General features: G+C 35.2%; 2 protein-coding genes across 2 annotated transcripts; both read right to left on the reverse strand.

Annotated features, from left to right (window-relative positions):
- Window positions 1-227: 227 nt before the first annotated feature.
- Window positions 228-23,888, reverse strand: LOC131196398 (BTB/POZ domain-containing protein 8-like). Its single transcript, XM_058179180.1, has 9 exons — window positions 23,239-23,888; window positions 22,582-22,672; window positions 21,757-21,893; window positions 18,330-20,633; window positions 8,755-8,873; window positions 7,138-7,231; window positions 5,043-5,211; window positions 1,101-1,179; window positions 228-360 (listed from the first exon to the last, which is right to left on the reverse strand). The coding sequence occupies exons 1-9, from the start codon at window positions 23,762-23,764 to the stop codon at window positions 247-249; spliced, it is 3,633 nt and encodes a 1,210-aa protein (XP_058035163.1). The 5' UTR covers window positions 23,765-23,888; the 3' UTR covers window positions 228-246.
- LOC131196400 (BTB/POZ domain-containing protein 8-like) lies at window positions 15,332-17,447 on the reverse strand. The gene has a single exon (XM_058179182.1). It carries the CDS (start codon window positions 16,903-16,905, stop codon window positions 16,474-16,476), a length of 432 nt encoding a protein of 143 aa, XP_058035165.1. The 5' UTR covers window positions 16,906-17,447; the 3' UTR covers window positions 15,332-16,473.
- Window positions 23,889-24,434: the final 546 nt, after the last annotated feature.

Consider the following 24,434-nt stretch of genomic DNA (forward strand, 5'->3'; position numbering starts at 1 on the left):
AGTATTGAGATCCTTATATACAAACTGTGGTTTATATCTGTCCTTCTTTTGACTATTGAAAGGAAAATGTATAAAGGTAATATTTCTTTATAGTGGAGATTAAACATCTAACTACAGAGATTTTTTTTATTTTGAACATATCTATTAAAGTGTATTTTCAGATAGGTGTTGTTTTTTTTGTGGATATGTTTTTTTTAAAGACAAAATAAACATGGTCAAATTTTTGAATAATTTGGATGTTTAACTTCAGTGCAATTGACTGTGATGAAGCATTTTCCAAACAGGGCTTTGTTCTATAATCTGTGTCTTTGCCATTAGCATTCTGTAGTGAATGTTGTCCAGATAGGGTTTTGAAGAAGTCTTCCAATAAGAGAAACATAATACGTTATAGTTGTCATTTATATATTATGTCATCAACAGTTGAGAAAGATTTGAAGATTTTACCATCCAATATCCAAGCCAAAGTTCTACAAATGACATTTTTCAAGTGGTTGAACTCTTGGGCTTAATTCTGATTTTATATTGATATGATCTAAACAGAAATACTGGTAATTCAATACCATCTGCCCTGTAAAAGCATATATTAAAATATCCTTGTAGCACAATGTTTATACGCATATCGAGAAGTAAGGTCTGATGAAGTAATTTGGGGCTTGCTCTCAAAATGGATTTTGAATTGAGCTGCTGGATTGTAATCCAAAATGACCAGGTGGCATTCTGAGAGGGAGGGCGGAATGGCAGACTGAACTGAAAATGTCTCTGAAAAAGCAGTCTCAACAATTGCAGTATAGAACAGAAAGAGCAATGAGATTTTGTGTATGCTCAGCCCAACCAAATAATTGGGTAAAGACCTAGTATTATTTGTCTTTCTTCATTTTTTAAGAAATTTTGAATTGGATGCATTTATAATTAATATTATAAGAAAAAGCTGTCTTGAAATTGAAAAAATCTACTGGGGCAGCAACCATGCTGTTATGTTCAAAGTACTGCTCTATAAATGAATCTATTTGAGTGTAAATATTTATCTATATGAGTGCAAATATTTATATTTATATATTACTATAGACATAGAATTTTTGAAATACAAATTCTGCACTTACCTTTGCTATGGTCAACATTAATTTAACAGCTTCAGCAGTATTATGGACTGGAACTATTCGTAAATTACTGCCTAAAAATCTTAAGCAGAGATTTTTTAATAAATATTCATTTGTACATTAAATTTTTTAGTACAGATAAAAATAGTATACAATTCCTTAAATCTATATGATAGTAACATTTGGGGACTTCATATTTCTTGGCTAAAATAGTGGGAGATGGATATATAAATGTTTAAAATGGGAAGTAGACTCTTTTACTGACGATTATTTAATAAATGAAACACTTGTCCACATGTCTCCATTATAGTATAGAAAATACAATCTGTTGGAAAACTAAAAGGCATACTTGCACCTTAACCCATGACTATTCTACGACAAACATTTTTTGTGTCCATCCTCTCCTAGATCTTTGATCTGAGATCCTTTTGAGTTGTGATGTCAAAAATTGAACAAACATTCATGCAAAAAAATGTTATATTGTTGGATTGTCTATGCTCTAGTCCAGGGGTATCAAACTCACATCACGGTGGCATCATGTGACGTATCGGGACTTTTCCCCCCTTTGCTAAACCAGGCATGGGCATGGCCAGTGCGTGACACATCCGGCCCACAGCCAGGAGTTTGACAGCCCTGTTGTAGTCCCATCAGTGTCAGATGATGAGTTAGAACTCATTGTTTAGTATCTTACTGGACCAGTGCACCACAGAAGACATAGTCTTGTATTTTTTCAGGATAAATGTTATCCAGACATTATTATTTTCCCTGAATATGTACCACTCCTTTTGCCATTATTGGCTTTGTACTTGTTCTTAGTAACAAATATGGATACCAATCTTTCACAATTATTTATGAGTTACCCTGTAAAGCCACGTTCTCCAGCCTTGGCAACTTTAAGACTTGTGGACTTCAATTCACAGAATTTCCTAGCCAGCCATGCTGGCTGTGGAATTCTGCTGTTGAAGTCCACAAGTCTTAAAAGCTGCCAAGGTTGGAGACCCTTGCTGTATAACATAGTCACCCACTCTCTTCCCTCCTAAAGCAAATGGAGGATAAACATACCTAGCTCCATGTTCACCTATTAGTTGTAGTCTCCTTTGCTACTTCATTATCTACTGAAACAATTTTAAAGCTTCCTAAATCTAGCAAACTATTGTTTTGGTTATATTATTCTGTAACAAGCCATATACTTTGATGGCATTATAGAATTGCATTTTGTTTCTTCAGATAACAATGCACTCTATAAGAGGAAACATAATTAAGAACCAAGTGCAAGGTTGTCATGGTTTTACAATGGTTTAAGTTCCAACATTTCTAAAGGGATCAGAAAATCAAAGTAAAATGGAATTTTAAGTAGACTGTCCCTTCTGCCAATCACGATACTAGTGAGATAACAAAACGAAAGTTACACCTAATGTGATAAAATAAAAAGGCCAAGTTGACAAGTATACAAAAATAAAGTTCTTATACACATTTGTATTATCTCTGCTAGGGCCAGTCTTCTATACACTAGTATTTATTCAAGAATATACATCCTATTTTTCATCCACTATAATACCAGGCTAGTTAGTCTGATCTGATGTAGATCAATTTAAATATTTCTGTGTTGCTTTTCAGCTGTGAAATTCGCAGCTGTTTTATAACAGCCCTGAACTGTTTTATGAACTACATTTGTATGTCTAATTGCTTCCATTCCAACAAAAATACAGACACGCCAACTGCTGCAATGAAAATGGTGATTGGAGATTGTAGTCTTGCTATCATAGAACCATGATTGGAAGTTGAAATTAGGGGAAGATTGGTCTGGTCCTGCTTGCTCTGTACATATATCTTTATACTTTTCTCTAACTTTCCATATTGTAAACTAGAACTAAATAACTACAGTAAGTTATATATTTTCCCTTTTGGAAGGAACTGCATGCCTTATTTTCACATATGTCTCTATATTAGTATTCCTGAATTCCCTAAGTATAGCTGTTGCTGTAATACAATTTGCTAGGTACTAACTTAATTTTAAAAACCTCTACTGAAAAATAATCTTGAATTTCTTTGTGCTCTTCAACCCACAAATTTAAGCACAAATTTGCAACATCATCAGGATATCTTTGGCTCCTGTAATGTCCATAGCATGCTCCTCTTCTCATCTGGAATTTTATACTATGCATTTTGATTGCTTCTTTTTTTTTTTTGTTTACATTTATACCCCGCCCTTCTCCGAAGACTCAGGGCGGCTTACAGTGTATAAGGCAATAGTCTCATTCTATTTGTATATTTTTACAAAGTCAACTTATTGCCCCCCCAACAATCTGGGTCCTCATTTTACCTACCTTATAAAGGATGGAAGGCTGAGTCAACCTTGGGCCGGGCTCGAACCTGCAGTAATTGCAGGCTTTGTGTTCTTAATAACAGGCCTTACCAGCCTGAGCTAAACCGGCCCAAGGAATTGGACTTAATTGGAAATAAGACTTTCCATTGTCAAACATAGGTAAATGTATGCTGAAAGTTTTGTAAATATTTACTTGGTAGCATATCTCACTGAAACCAGACTTCTGCATTACATGAATGTATATTTTGGAACTGTTAATTTGTTACATTTTCTGTACAGGTCTTCACAATTTCCAGAAAGCTCAAGAGGGACAAAAAGTGATGGCAGGTCTTACTTATTTGTCTATTTTATTACCCCTACCTGAATGCTTTAGGCAACTATGTCAACTCTTAAAATAACGACACCCCAAATGCATATACAAAAATGAAGATAAAAAATAGAAAATATAAATGCCCTATATTCACCTTTAATTACAACACACCATCCCAGTGCAAGATGGAATGGTTATTTCCAGTCTTCACAGTTTGTTAAAACATAAAAGATACAAAAGATGCCTAAATCTGGAAGTTCCAAAGAAGCAGAGCAGCTACTGAAAACATCTGCTTTGGACACTTGTCAAGTACTGAACTTGGAGGGAATAAACCCTCCGAGTCATTTGATCTGGTTTTACAGGCAGACGCATAGAGAAGGCAGACCTTCGGACAAAAAGCACATGGGGCTTTAAAAGTGCAAGTGGCACCTCAAGTCACATCTAGAAGCCACTGGAAATATGTAGCATTCAAGGCAGGAAGGAATAGCCTACACACATACACACACACACAATTCTAAATATTCTTGAAGGGCATGTCTATGCAGATTGTGTTACAGTAGTCCCAAGTAGTCCCAATGGGAAGCTTTAGGGCATGAGTGATTGTGAACAGAGCTTTCTGATCCATAAACGGTCACAATTTAGATAGAAGTGTGCAAAAGCCTCCATGCCATGACTGTCATTTGCTCTTCAAGTAGGAACTATGAGCCTATAGCAATTTGATTATGGGCCATCCCTGAGCAACCTGCTCAGAGTCAAAGATAATAATTAGGTCACAGATCCAAATTCATCTTGAAGGCATTTAACGGTTTCCAGGCACTGGGCTCACCCTTTCATGGCAATGCTTTGGCCTGAGGATTAGGCTGATCTCTTCCATCACCACCAACTGGCAACACAACTTTAGAAAGGAGAGAAATCATTGCAAAACAGTGCCATCCCACCCAAATCCTTAGAGACCTTCCAGAAGGTTACAATGGTCAATGGTATCAAAAATTGCTGGGAGGCCAAGGAAGACCAGAAAATTTGTATATCCTTAATCGCGGTCTCTCCAAAGGATATCTACAAGCAAAAAATGCATTTTCTATGTGGTAACTGAATCTCAACTCTGACTGGAAAGGATCCAAATGATTGTGACTGTATATATTATAATTTGCAATATAATAATGTAAAGTGTTTTTATTATTTGGCTTGCTTTCACTGACTGAACTGAAATAAATTATCTTAAATAGTATGAGTCAGCAAATGCTATAGATATATCCATTTTCCATTAGTAATAGAGCAAATTTCAAATTATGATTTAATTATTTCATACCTCTGCTGAATTCTGAACATCACTTCCCATTCTTTTGGTCCATGAAGGGCAGCTGATAAAAGTAAAAATCCATTTCTGTGAATGGTCATGAACTTTTTTATTCTTTCAAAAATGACTTTGCTGCTTGTCAATAGCAAATCTTGAGTGTCAGCAAGCAAAAATGCAACACCTAAGCGAGAAGAACTTTTTATTAAACTATACTTATTGATTTGAAACTATACTGTTGATTTGAAAGAGTACATACAATATATGATTTGTATATGGTTTGGTATATATAGCTGTTGAAACTGAAAAATCTATATAAAGTTGCATCCTAAATCCACAATACTGAAGTTTAATGGAAAGACCAAGAAAATAGATCTAGAACAAAGATAAAAAAATGGCAGTGGGCATTTTGGATAATATTTGTTCAATGGTATTTTATCTTGCAAGTTTTGTGCAGCGGTACTAATACTATTACAATATAAGAGAATTGGCAAGGGCCAAAGACCCAGAAGAACTGCTTTTCTAATTCAGAACCCTTCATCATCCTTGTATTATTCACTAATTATTTCATTTTATTTCTTTTACCATAATCAAATCATTAACACTTTTCAAAAATTCTATTTTTCCATGTATGCATTAATATATTTATATATACACCACATATTCAAAATAACGTCCTCTAACCAGAAATTCTTACTCATTCTAGAATCTCTAAATATGTCCATCTCATTTTGTCTGTGAACTGAACTTATTCCCATTCATGTCCCCTACAGAGTAGTCATTTTCCATTTAATGGATCATATTCATTCACAATGTTTTGTAATTTTTCTCAAAATTCATGTCTAATCTATTTTCATCATTCCCTGGAGCATAGCATGTTGTCCATAAATCTATGAACTGATATTTTCATATGCATCCACAATAATTTATACAAGAACAACTACTTTCTGACGTACCGTATTTTACCCCCTTCATTCATATGGGTAGTTCTCATTTAACAATGCCAATCGGGACTGGAATTTCTGCCGCTAAGCAATACGATTGTAAAGTGTGAGGTCACATGACTGACTCGCTTAGCAATGTAATCACGGCAATCCCTGTTGCTGTCACCAAGTGAGGATCGCAGGTGGTTAAGTAAGGAACCGCTTACGACTTCCTGCCAGCTTCTAACAAGCATAGTGAATGGGGAAGCCGGCAAGAAGTCACAAGTCCTGGGCAGCTTGCAAGCAGGCTGGTGGGTGGCTAAGTAGCTGCTGTGGCATGATGCGAGCCTGGCTGAGGATGGTGGCAGTTGTGATGGTGCTGACAGGCAGGAGGCTGTGCAGATGGCTGCCATGGTGCTGCATCAGCATGGCTAAGTTGGCACATGTTATGGAGTGTGGCTGAGTGGGGTGCTGCAAGTGGATGCATGCTATGGAGTATGACATCCCTGGATCTTGTAATCTGTAGCTAGGTTCCTCAGAAGTGGCTGGAAAGTGAGAGATTTATAGGAGTGACTTGCAACCTTCCCTGACAGCTTCCCCACTAACTTTGCTTATGGATAGCTAGCAGGAAAGGTTGCAAATGGCAATTACATGACTGTGGAACGCTGCAAACATTGTAAGTGCTAGCTACTTTCTGAGCACTCAAATTGCAATCACATGATCACAGGTGTGCTGGGACAGTTGGAACTTTGAGGATGGATTATAAGTATCACTTGCTTAGCACCAAAGTATCTCTGAATAGTCACTGAATGAATGGTCATTAACTGAAGACTATCTGCAATTAAACCTATACTTTCACTTAATGTATGTATTAATCAATTTCACACTCATGACATCAGTCTGCTTTCATTTTGATCTATTTTATCCTTTCCATTTCATGGAGACTAGTTTCAAAATGCATAAAGTACTCATTTTCTTTTTTTAAAATTAGGTTTATGTTTGTTAACCATTTATCCCATTTAAAGTAAATCATTTTGGTGTAGTGATTAAGATGCTGGCTTAGAAATCGGGGGACCAAGAGTTCTGGGTCTCCCTTAGGCATGAAAGCTAGCTGCTGACTCTTTCTCAACCCAATCCACCTCATAGGGTTGCTGTTGTGGGAAAAATGAAAACCTATAGTAATATACCAGAAAGTGAGAAAATAATAGATCCATCTTCCACTGACTCTGAATAACGAACCCGGTGTTGCTGATTTTGTAAGGTTGTTGAAATTTCATGATCCTAAATAAGTAACAAAATGATATATTAAAATATATTCTGTCTCTTAAGTAGAATGGTTGTTATTAACAATAGTTTGAATATATATAAATACTAATTTTAAAAACCCTGCAATCTTTGTTATGCCGGATCAATCTAAGGCCCATCTAGCCAAGCCCTCTTTGCGAAAGCTGATAAAAAATGCTTATGGATGTTCCAATCATGGAATAAAACTAATTATATTGTCTTTTCTTGTAAGGAGACATGCTCCCCTTGCATATTAAAGTATAATTTGGATTTGTTAGCTGACTTATCAGAGCTATCTGGTATTTTTTCTAACTTTAAAAAGTAAACAAAATTACTGTCTAAAATCCCAGACTGTGGAAATAAAGTATATAATAGAATAATATGCCTCATACAGTGCTTAAATTACTAGGTTTATGAGAAAATAATTTTTCTGCACTTTTTGATTTAAAAATATCTTTTCACCTTCAGCCCACTAAAATAAAACTCTGTGAGCTTGCAGTGTTTTATTTAAAAAGTTGGACTATCATTTTTTCAGGAACACAGTTTTATTCTGAGCTGTTTTGAGCTTTCTAAAGAATTCAGTATCATTAAAAACATGCAAGCAAACATAGTTAGATGTATAATTATTCTCAGTTACATAAGCATTATCATCCTGAGATAGGCTAATTAATTTTTTTCATTTTTTCTACTCATCTATTCAGAAATGCTATTTTTTTTAAAAAAGAAAATAAGTATTAGTATGTTTGCCATATTGAGTTATTTATTAAAATAACAACTGTGGGATGCAAAGTAAATAAATAAATGGAGTAATAATAGAGATAAACTTTATAAATATATCAATATCTCCTTAAAAGCAAAGATAATCTAGATAAAAATTTCTATGCAATTTTCTCCATTGCATCTTTTTTCATTAGACAATTCAATGTGCAGTCTGATTGCTATTAGATAACTAAAGGAAGAGTCTATAACAGAAAAGAAGAGAAGACAACAAATAGATGGGCATCATCTTTATTCACAATTAATAAAAACAAATTATAAACTTTGTCAGGTAGCAAGAATAGTCTAGTGTGCCATGGAAACATATCACACTATTTTAAAAGATTAAATAGCTGTGGCTGCTTCCCTTCTCTCCAAATAGAAGCGATGATGTGATTCTTCAATAGTTATTTGTTTGTTCCAGTAACATAATTGCATCTAACATTGGGATAGGCAACCTGATAATACTTGGATTGGAGATTCCATATAGGCTTAGAAGCATTCCAGCTGAAACAAAGTATGAGTGTCTGCAGCCCATGGCTTAGTTTAGGCATAAACCACCTCCCCAGAAATAAACAAAGAAAAGTACATTATATTGATGAGTATATATGAGAGCCAAAGGAGGATAAGGAGAAGTAATATCACCAACATGACTTCTTATAAATTAGTGTTTGGTGCCTTGCTGTTTCTATGTAATAAGCTTATGAATAAGCAACCTTTCCAATTGTCAGCCTTTTGGTGAGAGCATTTATGACATACCTTACCTGGAAAGATGAACTCAGAATGATTGTAGTAATCCATCGTATTTTTTCTTGACCACAACTTGCAGACATTTTGGTAATCACTAATACTCCTGGAATGCAATCCCACTTAAAGTTACCTACTGTTGGACAAAATAGTAAAAAAATATTATTTATATGTTGTGAGGAGCACTTGCATATGTTGTGATCCTTATTTTTAGTGGCCAAAATAATTATAAAAGCTGAGCAACACAAAAAAGAAAATCCTTGATGCCACAGTTTTAAATGTGTTTAGGAGCAAGTTCCTCTGGAGTTTGACAAGCATGGTGGTGTTATTTAAAAAGAGAAATGAAATGCCTCTTGGTTAAAGTGAGGAACATCTGCATATCCAGAATTAAAGTAACTTCTTGTGGATTAACTAATATCTCATGATTATGTTGCTCCTGCAATTAGGGGCAAAGTAAAATGAACCAAAGACTGGGATTATACTATAGTATAGTTTAGTCCCTAAAGCTCACTGAATGAGGTGGGAATAATCACTGTTTTTGAGCCTGGTTAAATGGATTAATACGTAGAAGCTTAATGAGAAAAACCCCTCCTCTTACTACTACTACTACTACTGCTACTACTACTACTATTATTGTTGTTGTTGTTATTAATTTATTTGTCAACAAGTACAAGGAAACAACAGTATAGACATAGACATGTCCATGAAATGAACAAATGAAATGACAAATGAAACATGAAAAAAAATTGGCACAAATAAGAGGATATAAATAAGCAAAACATAGTCATAAACACATAAAATGAGTACATATAAACGGGAACAGTAGGACAGGGATGGTAGGCACGCTGATGCGCTTATGCACACCCCCTTAGGGACCTCTTAAGACACGTGAAAGGTCCACGGTAGACAATTTAAGGTAAAAGGTATGGGCGTTAGAGAGACTAACAACAGGATCAGGTAGAGTGTTCAAGACATTTACTACTCAATTGCAGAAGTCATATTTCCTACAGTCAAGATTAGAGCCAATTACATAGAGTTTGAATCTATCAAACTATTAGAAGCAGTAATGACAGGCAGAAATTCACCAGGTTCATTCTGTCTGGCACGCAGCACTGAATGGAGAAATAAAAAGCATGCACCTTGCTGGTCCATTCCCATTCTCAGTTCAATTTACTTACAAAAACAGGACTGTTAGGCATTAGTTAACACGAATAAAAAGTGAGGTAGAGTTTATATTAAAAATGGATGAAAACAAAATCCAAGGATGATGCAGTGTAGGCTCGGTTTTCTCTTCGATACGGGCAGCAGCTTAAATTTTTCTAACCCATTAGTCCCTATTTCCACTTGAGGCAGTTCATTTTTAAAAATGGAGGCCAGGCCACGATTGGGATCCCTCTCATTTGGCTTAGAAGGGGCTGGAAACTGGATTGTTTCAGGGGCCCTATTTACTTACAGTCTGCCTTTATTATTTTTCAAAATAATGCAAGGCAGCAAAGATATCCAACACTCATTCCTTTTCCTTATTTTCCCCGCAATATCCACCCTCTGAGGTGAGCTGGGCTGAGAGAGAGAGAGTGATCGGCCCAAGGTCACCCAGCTGGATTTTATGGCGAAGAAACCCAGCATGGCTGCCTATGCTGTGGGCTGAATTTTCCACACTGCTGTTTTTGAATTCAATCAACAGACGCGTCCGGATGGATTTCATCTAAATATGATATGCCAATGAAATGAGGCAAATAACAGGTAAGTAGACCATGTAGAATAATGATGTTTCAATAGAATTTGCAATCTGCTGTCTAAGCCTGGAATAATAATAACAACAACAATAGCAATAACAACAACTTGTGTCACAACTACCATCTGCCTGTAGGAAAGAACTGGTGGGATCACAAGCCTGAAAAAGTGATTGAAAATGAGCATGCAAAAATACTGTTTGATTTCCGAATACAGACTGATAAAAGTTTTGGAACACAATACCCCGGATATCATGATTGTGGAAAAGAAAAAAGTGTGGATAGTCGATATTGTTATACCTGGTGACAGCAGAATAGATGAGAAACAACTTGAAAAAGTCACCAGATATCAAGATTTGAGAATCGAATTGCAGAGACTCTGGCATAAACCAGTGCAGGTGGTTCCAGTGGTACTTGGCACCCTGGGAGCTGTGCCCAAAGACCTAGGCAAGCACTTAAAAGCAATTGGCGCTGACAAGATCACCATTGGTCAGCTGCAGAAGGCCACCTTACTGGGATCTGCTAACATAATTCGCCGATACATCACGCAGTCCTAAACGCTTGGGAAGTGTTCGACTAGTGATCTGTGATACGAAATCCAGCATAGTTATCTCGTTTGCTGTGTATACTGTCATTTTGTATAAATAAAATAATAATAATAAAATAATAATAATTATTATTATTTTAATGATTTGCTAGTGGAAGAAAATTGAGTGGATCACTGAAGATACTAAGGACTTTTTCACAATGCATGATATTTTGATAGGGTTTTATTGTAAACTAAGCCTCCGCCCCCTTCATAATAACAATTATGATCTAAACAAACTGAAATTAAGCAAACTGTGCCTTTGTTAATTGTATGAATCAAGCTAGCCAGCAGCTCTATCTATAGAGGTACACATTGTGAATCTCTCAGAGACAGCGAAAAAGTACAAAACTCTCATTTTTATATATAACAAAAGAGGGAGATTATTAATAATGGCTGGAGAATACTTGTGTTAGTGATGGTTAATTACGACAAACTATAATTAAGTTGAAAAAAAATTGTCCTAGGCTAAATTGTTGTTTTTGGAATAGGGCTCCCAGCATGCCTCTCGGTGACTAAGCGCAACGTTAAGTTTGGAAACAGTTTTACTGACAGAAAGCATTTGTGCAAAATTTGGCACCACAATGAAGAGAACACTGCTGGGATTTTCTAGGAGCAAGGAAAGTATCAAAGGTCAAATACAGGTAAGGATAAGTCACTGGGTGCCCCCATGAGAAAGTTTGAAAATCTGCCCAGAGACAGAGAAAGTTAAGGTGTGCGGTGAGGTAAATGTATTCAATCAATCCGAACTGATGATGTAATCTGATGAGATCTATTAAGTTTCTAAACCTGCTGTGAGGACATTCAGGGCATGCTTGCTGTGTGGCTCTAATCCCAAACATTAGTTCTTGACTTCTGTACAGAAACAAAGTTCTTAATATGTTCCCACCAGTGGTGAAATCCAAATTTTTTTACTACCGGTTCCGTGGGCGTGGCTTGGTGCGCATGGCAGGGGAAGGATACTGCAAAATCTCCATTCTCACCCCACTCCAGGGAAGGATACTACAAAATCCCTATTTCCTCCCCACTCCTGGGGGAAAGATATTGCAAAATCTCCATTCCCACCCCATTCTGAGGCCAGCCAGAGGTGGTATTTGCCGATTCTCCAAACTATTCAAAATTTCCGCTGCCAGTTCTCTGAACTGCTCAAAATTTCTGCTACCGGTTCTCCAGAACCAGTCAGAACTTGCTGGATTTTCACCCCTGGTTCCTACTCACCTCTCTGTGATTATTGGCTAACTAACTAATCACCTGTTTGATTATTGGCTAACATACCAGGTGAAATGAGCCACCCAGTTTTGGGCTGGGCCAACCCAAGGACAATAATGATGATTCCCTCATTAAAAAATGGAGGATTGGATATGTTTGCAATATTTTAACAAAGACTGCTGAATGCAACCTGTGTAATGGAAGCAATGGCTTTGGGTGCAATGACGTACTTTCTGATGGTGTTAAAATACTACTGTACAGGTAGTATTATAGTAAAATAGTATTTAGCTATAAAACTCTGGATCATCAGTAGACAGAATGAAAAGATAAAGAAAACTCTGCCTTTTTAAAGACATGATACAAGAAGTCCTCATCTTATGACCACAATTCAGTCCAAAATTTATGTTGCTAAGTGATAAATTTCTTAAGAGAGTTTTGCCCCATTTTACCACTTTTCTTGTCACATTTGTTAAGTGAATCACTGCAGTTCTTAAATTAGTAACACGGTTGTTAAGTCAATCTGGTTTTCCCATTGACTTTGCTTACCAGAAGGTTGCAAAACATGACCCCGGGACACTGCAACCATCATAAATGCGAGTCAGTTGTCAGTTATCCAAATGTGAATCATGTGACCATGGGGATGCTGCAATGGCCATAAGTGTGAAAAATGGTCATAAGTCACTTTTTTCAGTGCCGTTCTAACTTTGAACCGTCACTAAGTGAACTGTTGTAAATTGAGGACTACCTGTATTAGAAACTGGATGCAAGCTATATTAATTTTCACTTACAAATACAGTATCTATCTACTGTGTGAAGTAAATTTGGTAATAGTTTTGCATATAAGAAGTGACTGAGTAGTCACATTTGTACCATTTCATCTTTCTTCATTTGTGGGTTGTAGGGATTTTTTAGAAATATTTTTATTTTTTAGAAAAAGTAAAAGTTCCATATTGTTTAAAAAAAAACCACCCTTACCCAATTTTGTCATTTAGGTGATCCACATTTGATAGTTCTGTATAAAGCTTTGCTCCCCTGATTTTTATTTCAAAAATGAAAGAATTACTAAATGGTTGCCCTTTTGTGGTATCTGTAGACCTGTACCAAATATGTAGAAACTGGAATAATAGGGCTCAGGTTTAGGAATATTTTCTTCTCTACTCTTGAAGATTTAGCTTGACTCTTCTATTCCTTTTCTATTTTTCTGTAATCACTAAAAGTTATTTTTTTAAAATTAAACTTGGAACTAATTGTAATATAAAATGTTATGTGTTGCTACTTGCTACAATATTTAACTGTATTATACAACTACTAATTATACAGTAGTTGTGAAAAAAATCAAAATATTATAGTATACAATAAGAATGATCCTCATTCAAAAGAGGAAAGCAAACTCTGTAATGAGCAAGCTGAAATTCTTTTGGAAATAAAGATCAACTCTTCCATGGCATAGAAATTATAATTTTTTTATTGATTGTAAATTAATTCTGTAGTTTTAAACAATATTTATTCAACTGGCAAGTCTGACACATTTAAGTTTCTGGGTGTTGATAAGCAATTATTATTGCTTGCTTATTAATACTGGCTTAGCATATTTTACATCTCCTGTAATAATTTCAGAGCAGACTTTTCAAATAATACTACTCAATGTTTATAAAGTACTCTGTATAGGAAATGCTTCACACATTTTATCTCATTATCAATTTAAGATTATAGGTATGCTGTAATACCTTTAATAGTTTCCACTACATGCAGAGCTTTTTTGGATTTAATATAAACATATCAGTTGTGTAAAAATGTTGAGTTGTCCAAGAACACCTAAATCAGATTTCTTTGACATGAAATTTGTGGAAAACTAGTCCAAACTATCTAGATAGCATCAGATTAGAGAAAGCAAAACTGAAGGGTTTAGAAAAATAACCTTGTTTTTAATAACCTAGAGCTCAAGGCATTAATCCCTGTGCTACAATTATTTGTACTGGTTGAAAATGTGGGAAAAGACATATTCAATCATCTCAGCCTCCATCTATGATTTGAAATGGGAATAGTCAAGATTTAGAAGTCTGTGAGTTAGATGAGGCTGTACGAATTGCCACCCAGCTTTTATAATGGAGTGGTAGTAGAATTCTCATATCTAGGTGGAATTCTCTAAGTGGAAATAAGTGGAGTGTTGACTTACAGAATTTAATTAAGTACCTTGCTGTACAGTACATGAAGTGGAGACCAATGAGATATTTATGGGTTTATATGTATGTCACAAGCATAATCCACTAGTTATAAAGCATTATCATCTGAGCTCACTTCAAAAACTTGCTTCAATATAATTGAGCAAGCAGCAGATAGAGAAACATTGCTTTGTTTCCTTCAGTATAAATCTATGATCCATCCTCTAAGAATAGGAGTATGAATGTGGTATGGTATATCATACCAATTTGTGAACAATGCACCTCACACCTACACAATTCCACTTGATCACAGAAACCAGTAATAATAGAATTTTCAGCTCTAAAGACTCAAGATATTAGTTGGCGAAAAGAAATCTATCAAACTATGCTAATCTGTAGAATGAAGGAATAAAACAATGCGTCTAAAGAAGCTAACAATCAGGGACAAGGGTTCTAATGGATTATATGGTTCTGTGGGAACAAGTTAAGAATACTTCAAAAGAATAGACCAAACTCTAATCCTAAAAAACAGTATCTAAAACCTGTAAGATAATTTCATTATCTGTCTAGTTCTTATTTCTTCCTGTAATAAAATTCTATTAGTCTGCAGTGTTCCAAATTTAGCTCCTGTGTTTTTTAAAGTTCAGTTGAACTTAAAAATGTATGCATCCAAGATATGAAAAGGATGGATGTTTATAAATATCATTCTGGGCATTAATATTCACTTGTGATGCAACTACTATGTCAAATACCATAATGAAGATCACCAACAGATCTCTCTACAATTTCCTTCAAAAATACACTGTCAGGATACTGTAGTGTACAATTCCTTTATTAAAGCAACATAGAGAAACCTAGCAGTTCCACAGGAAGGGAGGAAACCAGTGGACCTATGGAGCATTTAACACATTGTAAAAGAAATAAACAATTTTCCACACTAAGGGGAGAATACACCTAATTCCAAGCTATGCGGCACCAAGCATACATCTTGCCATAAGAAAGTTGGATTTCAAGTTTCAGCCTCAGTGATATTCCAAAAGAAGTCCCTACAAAGTTTTTTCCCTTTTTCTTGCAATAAGAAATTGTATTCAACTCTTGGACTCAAATGATTTTAGTTTAAGTAAAATGCTTCCCTCAGTCAAGAATTAACATACATACTGAAGGCAAAGTAACATAAAATCATCTTACAAATAAACTGTAAAAGAATTTGAGTTTCAAATAAAAGAAAAATTTTTCACAGAAGTTTAATGAATTTTTTTAATAAAAATATGGTAACCACGTTGCTTTGTTCCTGCGCTTGCTCAGATCAATTTCCTGTAACAAAGTTATCAATTCTAGTCCAAGAAAGACATACATGCATCCTGTTTCAAAATTGCTAATCACCTTCATCTTCTCCAAAAAGTGGAATTGTTAATTACTGTACACATTTTTTTCTATAAAAATAAGTATCATACATTCCAATAATAGTTATGTGTAGCCTTATTTTTAAGCAATTTAAAAATTTATTGAAAGTTTTCAGAACAAAAAAGATACAAAAACAAGTCAGAGAAAACAAATCTACATGCTGATATTTATAAAGAAATTCATAAATCGCTGCATCAAAACTTTCCTGCAAATTCAAACATAAATACATGTCTAGGATTTAAAATACTGTTGGCACACATCTTGACATAATCACTGTGAATTTATTTGAAGCTACTAAATGCAGAATGATACAAGAAAAAATTGGTAGCACGACTTTTTTTTTTTTGCATTCCTATTTTAATTCATTGAACATCCAGGAAGGTATGACTAAGTGATCAGTAAGAATACACTAAGCCAAGAGTTTTTTCCACACAGAATTCTTCCTAAGAAGTCAAGAAAAAGAAACTGCAAATGCTTTTTAGAAACATCCACTTAAATGATTTTACCTGCAAATAAATTTTACTTAGAATTGGATTGTTCATGCTTGACCAATATAATAGTTATCATATGGAAATATTGCAAAATATTTACTTGCAGAGGAAGGGAGAGAAAAAGAGAGAAGTCCTATATCAAACAGATACCTTAATGATGGGTTTCCAGTTCAAGAATTGTCCACTCCCCATGTGGGGAAGAACAATCTTCTGAAGAAAAACTTGCCACTGTGATACTTGCTGAAGAATCATCCAGTGGAGATATTAACTCAGTCCACTTACTGAAAGTGTCAAACTGTGCTTTACCCTGAGGTTGTGAAGTGTCTCGTGCCAGAAATAGTGTTTGGTTGATGAGATACTGTGCTAAGTTAAGGTCTTCGGGAACAGAATTTTTGATGTCCAAGTTTGATTCCTGGTCAGATAGCAATTGCCTGAGAAGAGTCCAGTCCTGTTCGGCAAACTGTTGGTCTTCAAAATCCATATCTAGAAAATTCACTTCAGACTCCATGCTCTGCTCAAAAGCTTCTCCAACATCCATCTCGTATATTGGAGAAAGGGTTTTTGGAAGCCGATGCTCATACATGCAGGTTTGTGTCAATCTGTCACAATCATCTATGTCTCCTGAAATAATTCATAATACTACACATTGTAAAAATTGTACAAGTTTTGACTTTCTTTGTAGCGCTTCTGTACAGGTTACTTAAGTCAGTGCAGGAGGACAATTACAACCAAATAAGAAGTAAGAAGAAAATGTAACTGCATACAAAGTTCACAAAAGATTGTAGCTTTTAAGTTACGTATTTTTTAAAAAAGTTAATGAAACAAAATATGGCTTATACATAAAGTTACCATTGGCAATTAACAATATACTGTACCTTCAGAATTAGAAAAAATTCTAATACAGAAAGAGGTAAGTTGTGTAAACCAACATTTAATCCACATGGATTTCTAAACCTCTAAAGCTGCAACTTAAAATAGGAAGAAATAGAGTATAAAGAGGAAAGTGGAACAAAAGAAAAGAAGAAAGGAAAGAGAAGGAAGACATGTTCACTGAGAACAATGACTTCAGCCAAGTCATCTTCAAAGGTGATAAAAACAAGTATTTCCCCTGCTCCCATAAGCTTATACTTAAAGTAGTATACTGTACATGCAAAGGATAGCTGCAAGCAAGAACAAGCAAGCAAACAAAAAGAAGAGTTACAACTTGATCAATTATATCATTCAGAACACAAATTGTTTTAAATGTTTTGATACACGGAAATTTAAAAAACAAACAAACATTCAGGTGCACTTTGTGTTTTGGGATATTGAGCTGAATTCCTCTTTTAAGAAACATAAAACGAGACAAGAAGTTACTTAACTATATGAAGCAAGCATAGTACATTTAGATATATTTGTTGGTTTCTAAAGCATAATCTTTCTCTTTCTTAAAAAATGTTCTCCTAGCTAGCATAATTTAAGAATATCCTGAAAGTATTTCAGGTTGCAAACTAGCTTCCTCTGAAGTCAATGTTAAAGCCCCACTGATTACAACAGTACAAGACTAATCCCCAACTTTGTGCAAAACAGAAACTGTAGTAATCAATATATCTATTCAGCTTAACAATGCGGAACACTTTAACTTAAATTTATTGCACATCCCACTTTAATAGATTATATAATATCTATATATCTATCTATATATGTATGTATATTTATGAATCATATAGTTTTTCAAACAAATGGATATATGAGCTGCTAATGTCCTTCTGAAAAAAAAAATAGGCTCAAGAATAGAACAGCAGCCTGCTCTTTGTTTTATCCAAGATCACATTACCAACTACCCACAGGAACTGCAAGCTACAACATATTCTTGACTATTTAGAATATGAATTGTATAGGACTCTGCATAAAATTCCCAAGGGATTTACTAGCATTGAAACTCAGTCCCAGCATAAACTCTAATATTCCATTAATACTTAATATTTCAAGGAATTTAACAGTTTTTTTTTTATTTCTGTACATTACCTGCCAGTAAAGCAGTGTCGGTGTATTCAGGGGATGCTGACTCTTTCATGTTACCTTCTTGAGCCAGGAAGTGAGTCTTATAAGGATCAACAGGTTTTGTAGAGCTGTTCTTCTGTAAGTCAATATTATCACGTTGATGAAGATCCAAGTGACAAGGTCTTCCTTGAGTTTTTGTGTCGTTGTCTGAAAGTTTATTGCACTGAAAGCCATTACTTCCTTCACACTTGACTTCTGCAGAAGGTTGGTTGTCCCTTATTTTCTCAGCTCTCTCCACGCATGTTTGCTCTGTAACTGAAGCGACTAGAGTATCGTTCACGGTTTGATCGCTCTCGTGAGGATCTATAGAGGGTTTTTCATTTTTGTGCAACTTTTCTTTGTCATCTCCCCTACAATCCAGGAACCCATCCTCAATCTCCAGTGAGTATCTTGAATAAAATGTTTTGCTGTGGCGCTCATGGGAAACGCTATCAAACACATCGGAAGGTGTTGCAGCATCCAGAGTGCATTGCAGAGGAGTATGAACCTCTACACCATCATCAGATCCCAGTTCTTCACATTCATCCACCGACAGTAATACGGAGCGCTTAAAATTTTTAGTGGCAGAGAATTCTTGACTTTCAATATCATTTTCCGTTGCATCATCAAATGCTAGATTCACTATCCCATGGAACTGCTGAACAGGAATTTCTGGTGGAGGCATTTTGTCCACAGCGTTTTCATTTTCAGACTTTTCCTCCTCTGTCTCATCCGCCGAAGAAGAGACCTGATCAGCTTCTTGAGGAAATTGCGTGGTGGCAAAATTAGTGTTACCACCACTGGATCCACTTCGTCTTTCTCCACCCTGACGTAACCATGTTGTTTCAGGCTTTTTTCTAGGGATTTCCTCATCACTCGTCGATATTACCCGAAAGAGTTCAGAGTTTTCTTTTTTCATTTTTACTTCTATTCTGAGACTTGTATCATACATTTTTAGTTCTTCAGGTGTACTTGTATCACTACTGCTTCTGCCAAGGAAATCATGGCATAGCATGGTGCTGCATTTTGAAATTCCCCTTTCATTTGATCCCTCATCATCCTGAGATCCCCCTGCGTCATAATCTTCTGATCTTGGCTTTATATCATCTGATGATGTTGTTGCACTGCCAGTATCTGACTCAGGGCTTTCTTTTGGATCGAGTGCGCTGGAACTTATATTCCATTGATCGGTAAATGGAGCATCTGAATTTTCATGACTTTCTGGAGTTTCTGTAGTGTCAGTATCTTTAGAAGAGCATTTTTCTGCCGCTTGCTCTATGTAAGATTTTGAAGCAGGCTCTGATTCCACTGTAGCCAACTGTGAGTCAGTCAAGGCAGACTTATCAGACAGTTCATCAGCACTTTCAGAATCTATCACAAAGGTTTTAAAAGTAGAGGATTTTTTCTCTTCCTGTTCAGAGTTTGAACCATCAGATAGCCTGTGTGATGAGTCATTCACCTGGCTAATATCCTTTTCGGCTTCCAAGGTATCAAAAGAGACAACTGATTTTTCTTGTACCAAATGGTTCTCATTTTTTCTTAAAGTTTCTAAGGAATTCTGGCAAGCAACAGATTCGGGAAGTGTTTTGCATTTTTCCGTTTCATTTAAAGTCAAATGTGTAGCATTTTGGCTAATGTTTCCACATGCAACACTCTCATGACATTGAATAGGATGCAATTCAAGGGAACATTGCTCCATTTTTTTATTTATGGGAGATTTATCATCCTCATTTTTGTGAATTTGTTTGGCTGCCTCGTCGTGCTTCATCGACATATTCTGCTCTGACATGCAAGAAGGTCCCAAATCTCTCTTGCAAGCCATTTCTTCAAGAGAAATATTTTTTTCCAAAATAGATATATTCTGCCTTTGTAATTCAGGTAAAGATGTTCCACTATCATTTTTGTCCTCTGGATTGAATTTGTGATTACCACATGGTTGATCTTCCAAAGTAGGTTGTTCAAGTTTAAGATCTGAATTTTTTTGCTCTTCCCCTTGTATGTTCTTTGGAAGTGATGATTCGCTTCTGGGAGCCTTCTGGCCTGATGGAAGTTTTAGAACACTAGCTGTTTTCTGTTTTTGTTCCTTATTATTTGTCATTTCAGTCTTCTTTGAATGAGATTGGGTTTTGGTTGTTACTATTTTTGCAGTAGCTTTAACTGAGGTTGCTTGTGAAGATTTAGCTTTTTTCTTCAGTGAAGTTAGTGTCGTATCTTGTGTCATACCATTCTCTTCATTCTGTTTTGGAGAAAGAGCAGCCTTAAGTGGATTTGACAAATCTCCTTGTAGACCTAAAAGGCAACATATTAGACTTATGTTACATTCCATTCAGCAAAGTTTATTATTAAGACAACCCATATATCAAAAGAACCAATAAATTATCAGTGGGTGAAAATAGTAATATTTTATATTCCCCCTCCCAAAAGGGGGAAAAGAGACGAAGACCAGGAAAAAAAGGATATTCAAACAGAGAAAGCAAATCAGTATTTCATATTCAAAAGAATTAGCAGGTACTGGACCCAAATATAGGCATGATTAATAATTTTCTTGTTTGAGCAATATGCACTCTGCTTTATGAATATAAAGATTCCAGTTGAAAAACCACCAGGGCTAAAAGATATTGTTTCAAGTTTCCTTTTATCAATCAATTTGTAAGAATAGAAAACAGCCAGAGGGGATGGATATGAGAAGGTAAAGTATGCCAGATGATGTCTGTAGCAATGGGAACCCCTGGGCTAAATCATCTCGCATCACTAGATGACCGGCAATGGCATTTTAGGGACAAAGGAAAGTAGAATGCATTTAAGGCAGCAAGATATTGGGAGCAAACTCCTTGGGGATCCAAGAGAAAAAAAATGGAATTGCTTTGGCCCAGGATTCTTGATTTGATTCCCAAATAATCTTTCAAGAAACCAAACCACTGAACAGATGTTTGAAATTAAATTAGTAATTCAAGTAGTACAGTTGTCACATTAAAATACATGTTTTTTAAAAAAATGTAAAAATACATAATTATTTTTACATGAATAGGTTTTATGTTAATTTTTTCTCTTATTTATTGGTTGGGCACTTAACCTCCTATGTGATGAAATATACATTCTTACAGACTTGAAAAAATGCTACTATGACTGTATCCATAATTATTATGCTTTGCTGCATAGAATGCAGTTGTCATGGAATCACATTGTTATTTTTTAAAGAATATCCATTGCGTCACACAGTCACAATCTCCCCAATTTTTTTAATAGGTTCCAATACAACGGCCTGCTACCTTGGAATGGATCCTCTTAGTTCTTAACTAAGAACTTTATGCACACAAAATATATATAACATTGTCCATTCAGTTGTTAGACCATTGTGAACAAACATTCCAAAATAGAAAACATAGTCAAATCATAGTCAGCTTAAATTTACCTTGATTTTTTGTAGCATTAGCTATATTCTTTGTCTTCTGCTGAGGTACAGAACTGCCAGCTTCATTTGCCCTTTTCTTCATAACTGCTTGTGGTACGTGTTCATTGTTGCCTTTCCCAACACATTTCTTTGTAACACTGAAATTATCAGACACTTTGTTTTATTGGCAAGTTTAAAGACTTGAATAAAGCTGAGAAACTGTGGCCCTCCAATTATTGTCAAACTGTAGTCCTTAACCAAATGGCTAACTAAATTTTGAAAGATCTCAGCAGCCTTTATATTTTTAAATGATATATAAGAAAGGAGTTCATAAATCTGCATTTAAAGAGAAGATCCATAAAGCCATTGATTTCGTGCTCTGGCTATATATAAAGAGAGTTATGCAGGTTTTGGTATGTTTGGGTCTTTTCCCGTGTAAGGTTGAGAGTATTTAGGCAATGTTTCGACGAGGTCTCACTCGCCAAAAACTCCAGCCTGAAGATGACGAGTGAGACCTCGTCAAAACATTGCCTACTCTCAACCTTACACGGGAAAAAACCCGAACATACCAAAACCTGCATACATATACCTGTGAAAACCTACGAAAACAAAGAGTGTATATATATATATATATATATATTTATGTATATATATGTATGTATGTATGTATATGTATATGTATATGTATGTATGTATATATGTATGTATGTATATATGTTTAAACATGAAACACAAAAATCAGAATCAAACACATAGTTTCTACTAGATAAACTTGATGCAATTTATTTTCAGTAGGGATTTAAAATCCTAGCACATGAAAAACAAATAATGTCCTTTTTAACATACCTGTTCGTAGGACTATTAGCCTCAAGTTCATTAACATGTTTTTTGGAAAGGGCTCCATTAGTCATCTTCGTACCAGATTTTGTTTTCAAAGCTGTATAATAAATAATAAAAAACAGAATTCAGAAAGCAATGAGTATTTGCTAAAAGTGTGTGTATTTTAGCATATGTGTATGTGTCTGTGTGTGTCATACAGCTGGCATGCGTACATTCTTATTTATTTAATAAACTGCCATCCATGTCAAGATATGGGACTCTGGAGGACCCATATACATTGTATAAACGTGTACAAACAAGCTTTAACCCTTTTCCTATTCATGTTACAGACACTGATTATCCAAAAATCCTTCAAGCATTGAAGTTATTCCTATCTAATCGTATCTAATAATGATTAATTTTTTATAAAAAAAATCTTCATATTAGTCATTTGATTGATATACCAAGAAAAAATATTTTAACTCTAATCAAAAGTATGTTCATGCAGCTTCTATTTCCTAAGAGCCCATCTATATTTACCATTGCAATTTTTCTTTTATGCTTGTGAATTAAACCTAAAAAACAATTGCGATAATTGAAACCTCTTCATAGAGTAATAAAAAAAGAAAATAGTTTCAGTGTATGAACTCTGCAGCAAATTAAAAGGGACTCTCTGATTATTACCTGACTGCTTTTTGCTCTCATCTCCTTTTTCCTCTTTGAGGTCATCTTTTTCAATGGACATCCGCAGATCTGGACTTGAATTGGTTGATTTGCTTAGAGTATCTGTGCTTACGAGAGAAGGAGATTCCTTTCCAATTGCCTTCTTCACAGGTTTTGCTTTAATTTGTACATTTGAGATTCCTGCAAATACTTTGGGGCGGGCACCTGTCGTTTTACCTTCTTGGTTTTTTGATGTTTTGCTGCTTCCTGCATTTTTGTGCCCGCTAGAAGGTAATGGCCGGTCAGAATCTTGTTTGGCCAACAGTGTTTCATTCTTAGCATTTCCATTATTTTCAGCTTTGGGCTTTATAACAGCTCTAGCCTTCGGTGAAGGCATTTTCTCTCCTATTTTGGATTCTTTCATCAGCTTACAAACTGCTTTTTTGCTGTCTTTCCCCTTTAAATCATCATGCTTCAAAGCTTTATTATTGCTATTCCGATTGGTAGATGAGGTGTGTCCAGATGCTCCTAATGCATCAGATTTCATTTTATCCTGATTAGCAGAAGGATCACCACAAGGGTTTTCCTTTTTACTTGCTTCCCAAGCAATCTGTTTTAGAGCACAAGTACCACCAAAGCATCGGTTTAACTGAAGAAGAAGGGAGGAGAAAAATATAATAAATGATCAAAAGTCTGGGAGGATCACTGTTACTTGCCATAAAAAAAAATTAATTTAGACATTTCAGTAGGAATCATAATCACAGTATATTCTTATTTTTTTGAAAAATTCTGTATTGCTTTAACATGCAATGAATTTTTTCTGCAAAAATCGATAATATATAATACTATATATTATAACATATAAAAATTCATTCAGCCCAATTTTAAAATAAATTTTGACTACAAGAACACAACTAATCAGTCTTTCCATTAGAGTTCTCAGTAGAGAACTGGTTCATAAACGGAAAGTAAATCCATATCAAGAATTCTTATTTAAATCTGGAGTCTGTTTTCAATGTTGAAACGTATTTTTCTTCTTTTGTCTCCTATGTTCAAAAGGAAGAACATGAAGTCTTCTGGATGCTGTTGAATTACAGATTCCAGCAGTTCCAGTTAGCCTGGTTAATGACAAAAGATTATGCGAGACACTGTTCAACCATATTTTGAAGACACAAAAATTCGCCATCCCTGCTAGAAGAAACTGCACAATAATTCCA

The sequence above is a fragment of the Ahaetulla prasina genome, chromosome 3 (genome assembly GCF_028640845.1).
Source record: "Ahaetulla prasina isolate Xishuangbanna chromosome 3, ASM2864084v1, whole genome shotgun sequence".
In the NCBI taxonomy this organism is placed as follows: domain Eukaryota; kingdom Metazoa; phylum Chordata; class Lepidosauria; order Squamata; family Colubridae; genus Ahaetulla; species Ahaetulla prasina.

Excerpts from the sequence above, each read along its gene's own strand:
- LOC131196400 (XM_058179182.1), bottom strand. The coding sequence starts at position 16,905 with ATGTATGAGCATCGGCTTCCAAAAACCCTTTCTCCAATATACGAGATG.
- LOC131196398 (XM_058179180.1), bottom strand. The coding sequence starts at position 23,764 with ATGAAATCTGATGCATTAGGAGCATCTGGACACACCTCATCTACCAAT. Across the intron at positions 8,874-18,329 it reads CGACACTGCTTTACTGGCAG|TAGGTAACTTTAAGTGGGAT; the intron begins GTAATGTACAGA and ends TTTGTCCAACAG. Across the intron at positions 1,180-5,042 it reads ATGTTCAGAATTCAGCAGAG|ATTTTTAGGCAGTAATTTAC; the intron begins GTATGAAATAAT and ends TCTCTGCTTAAG.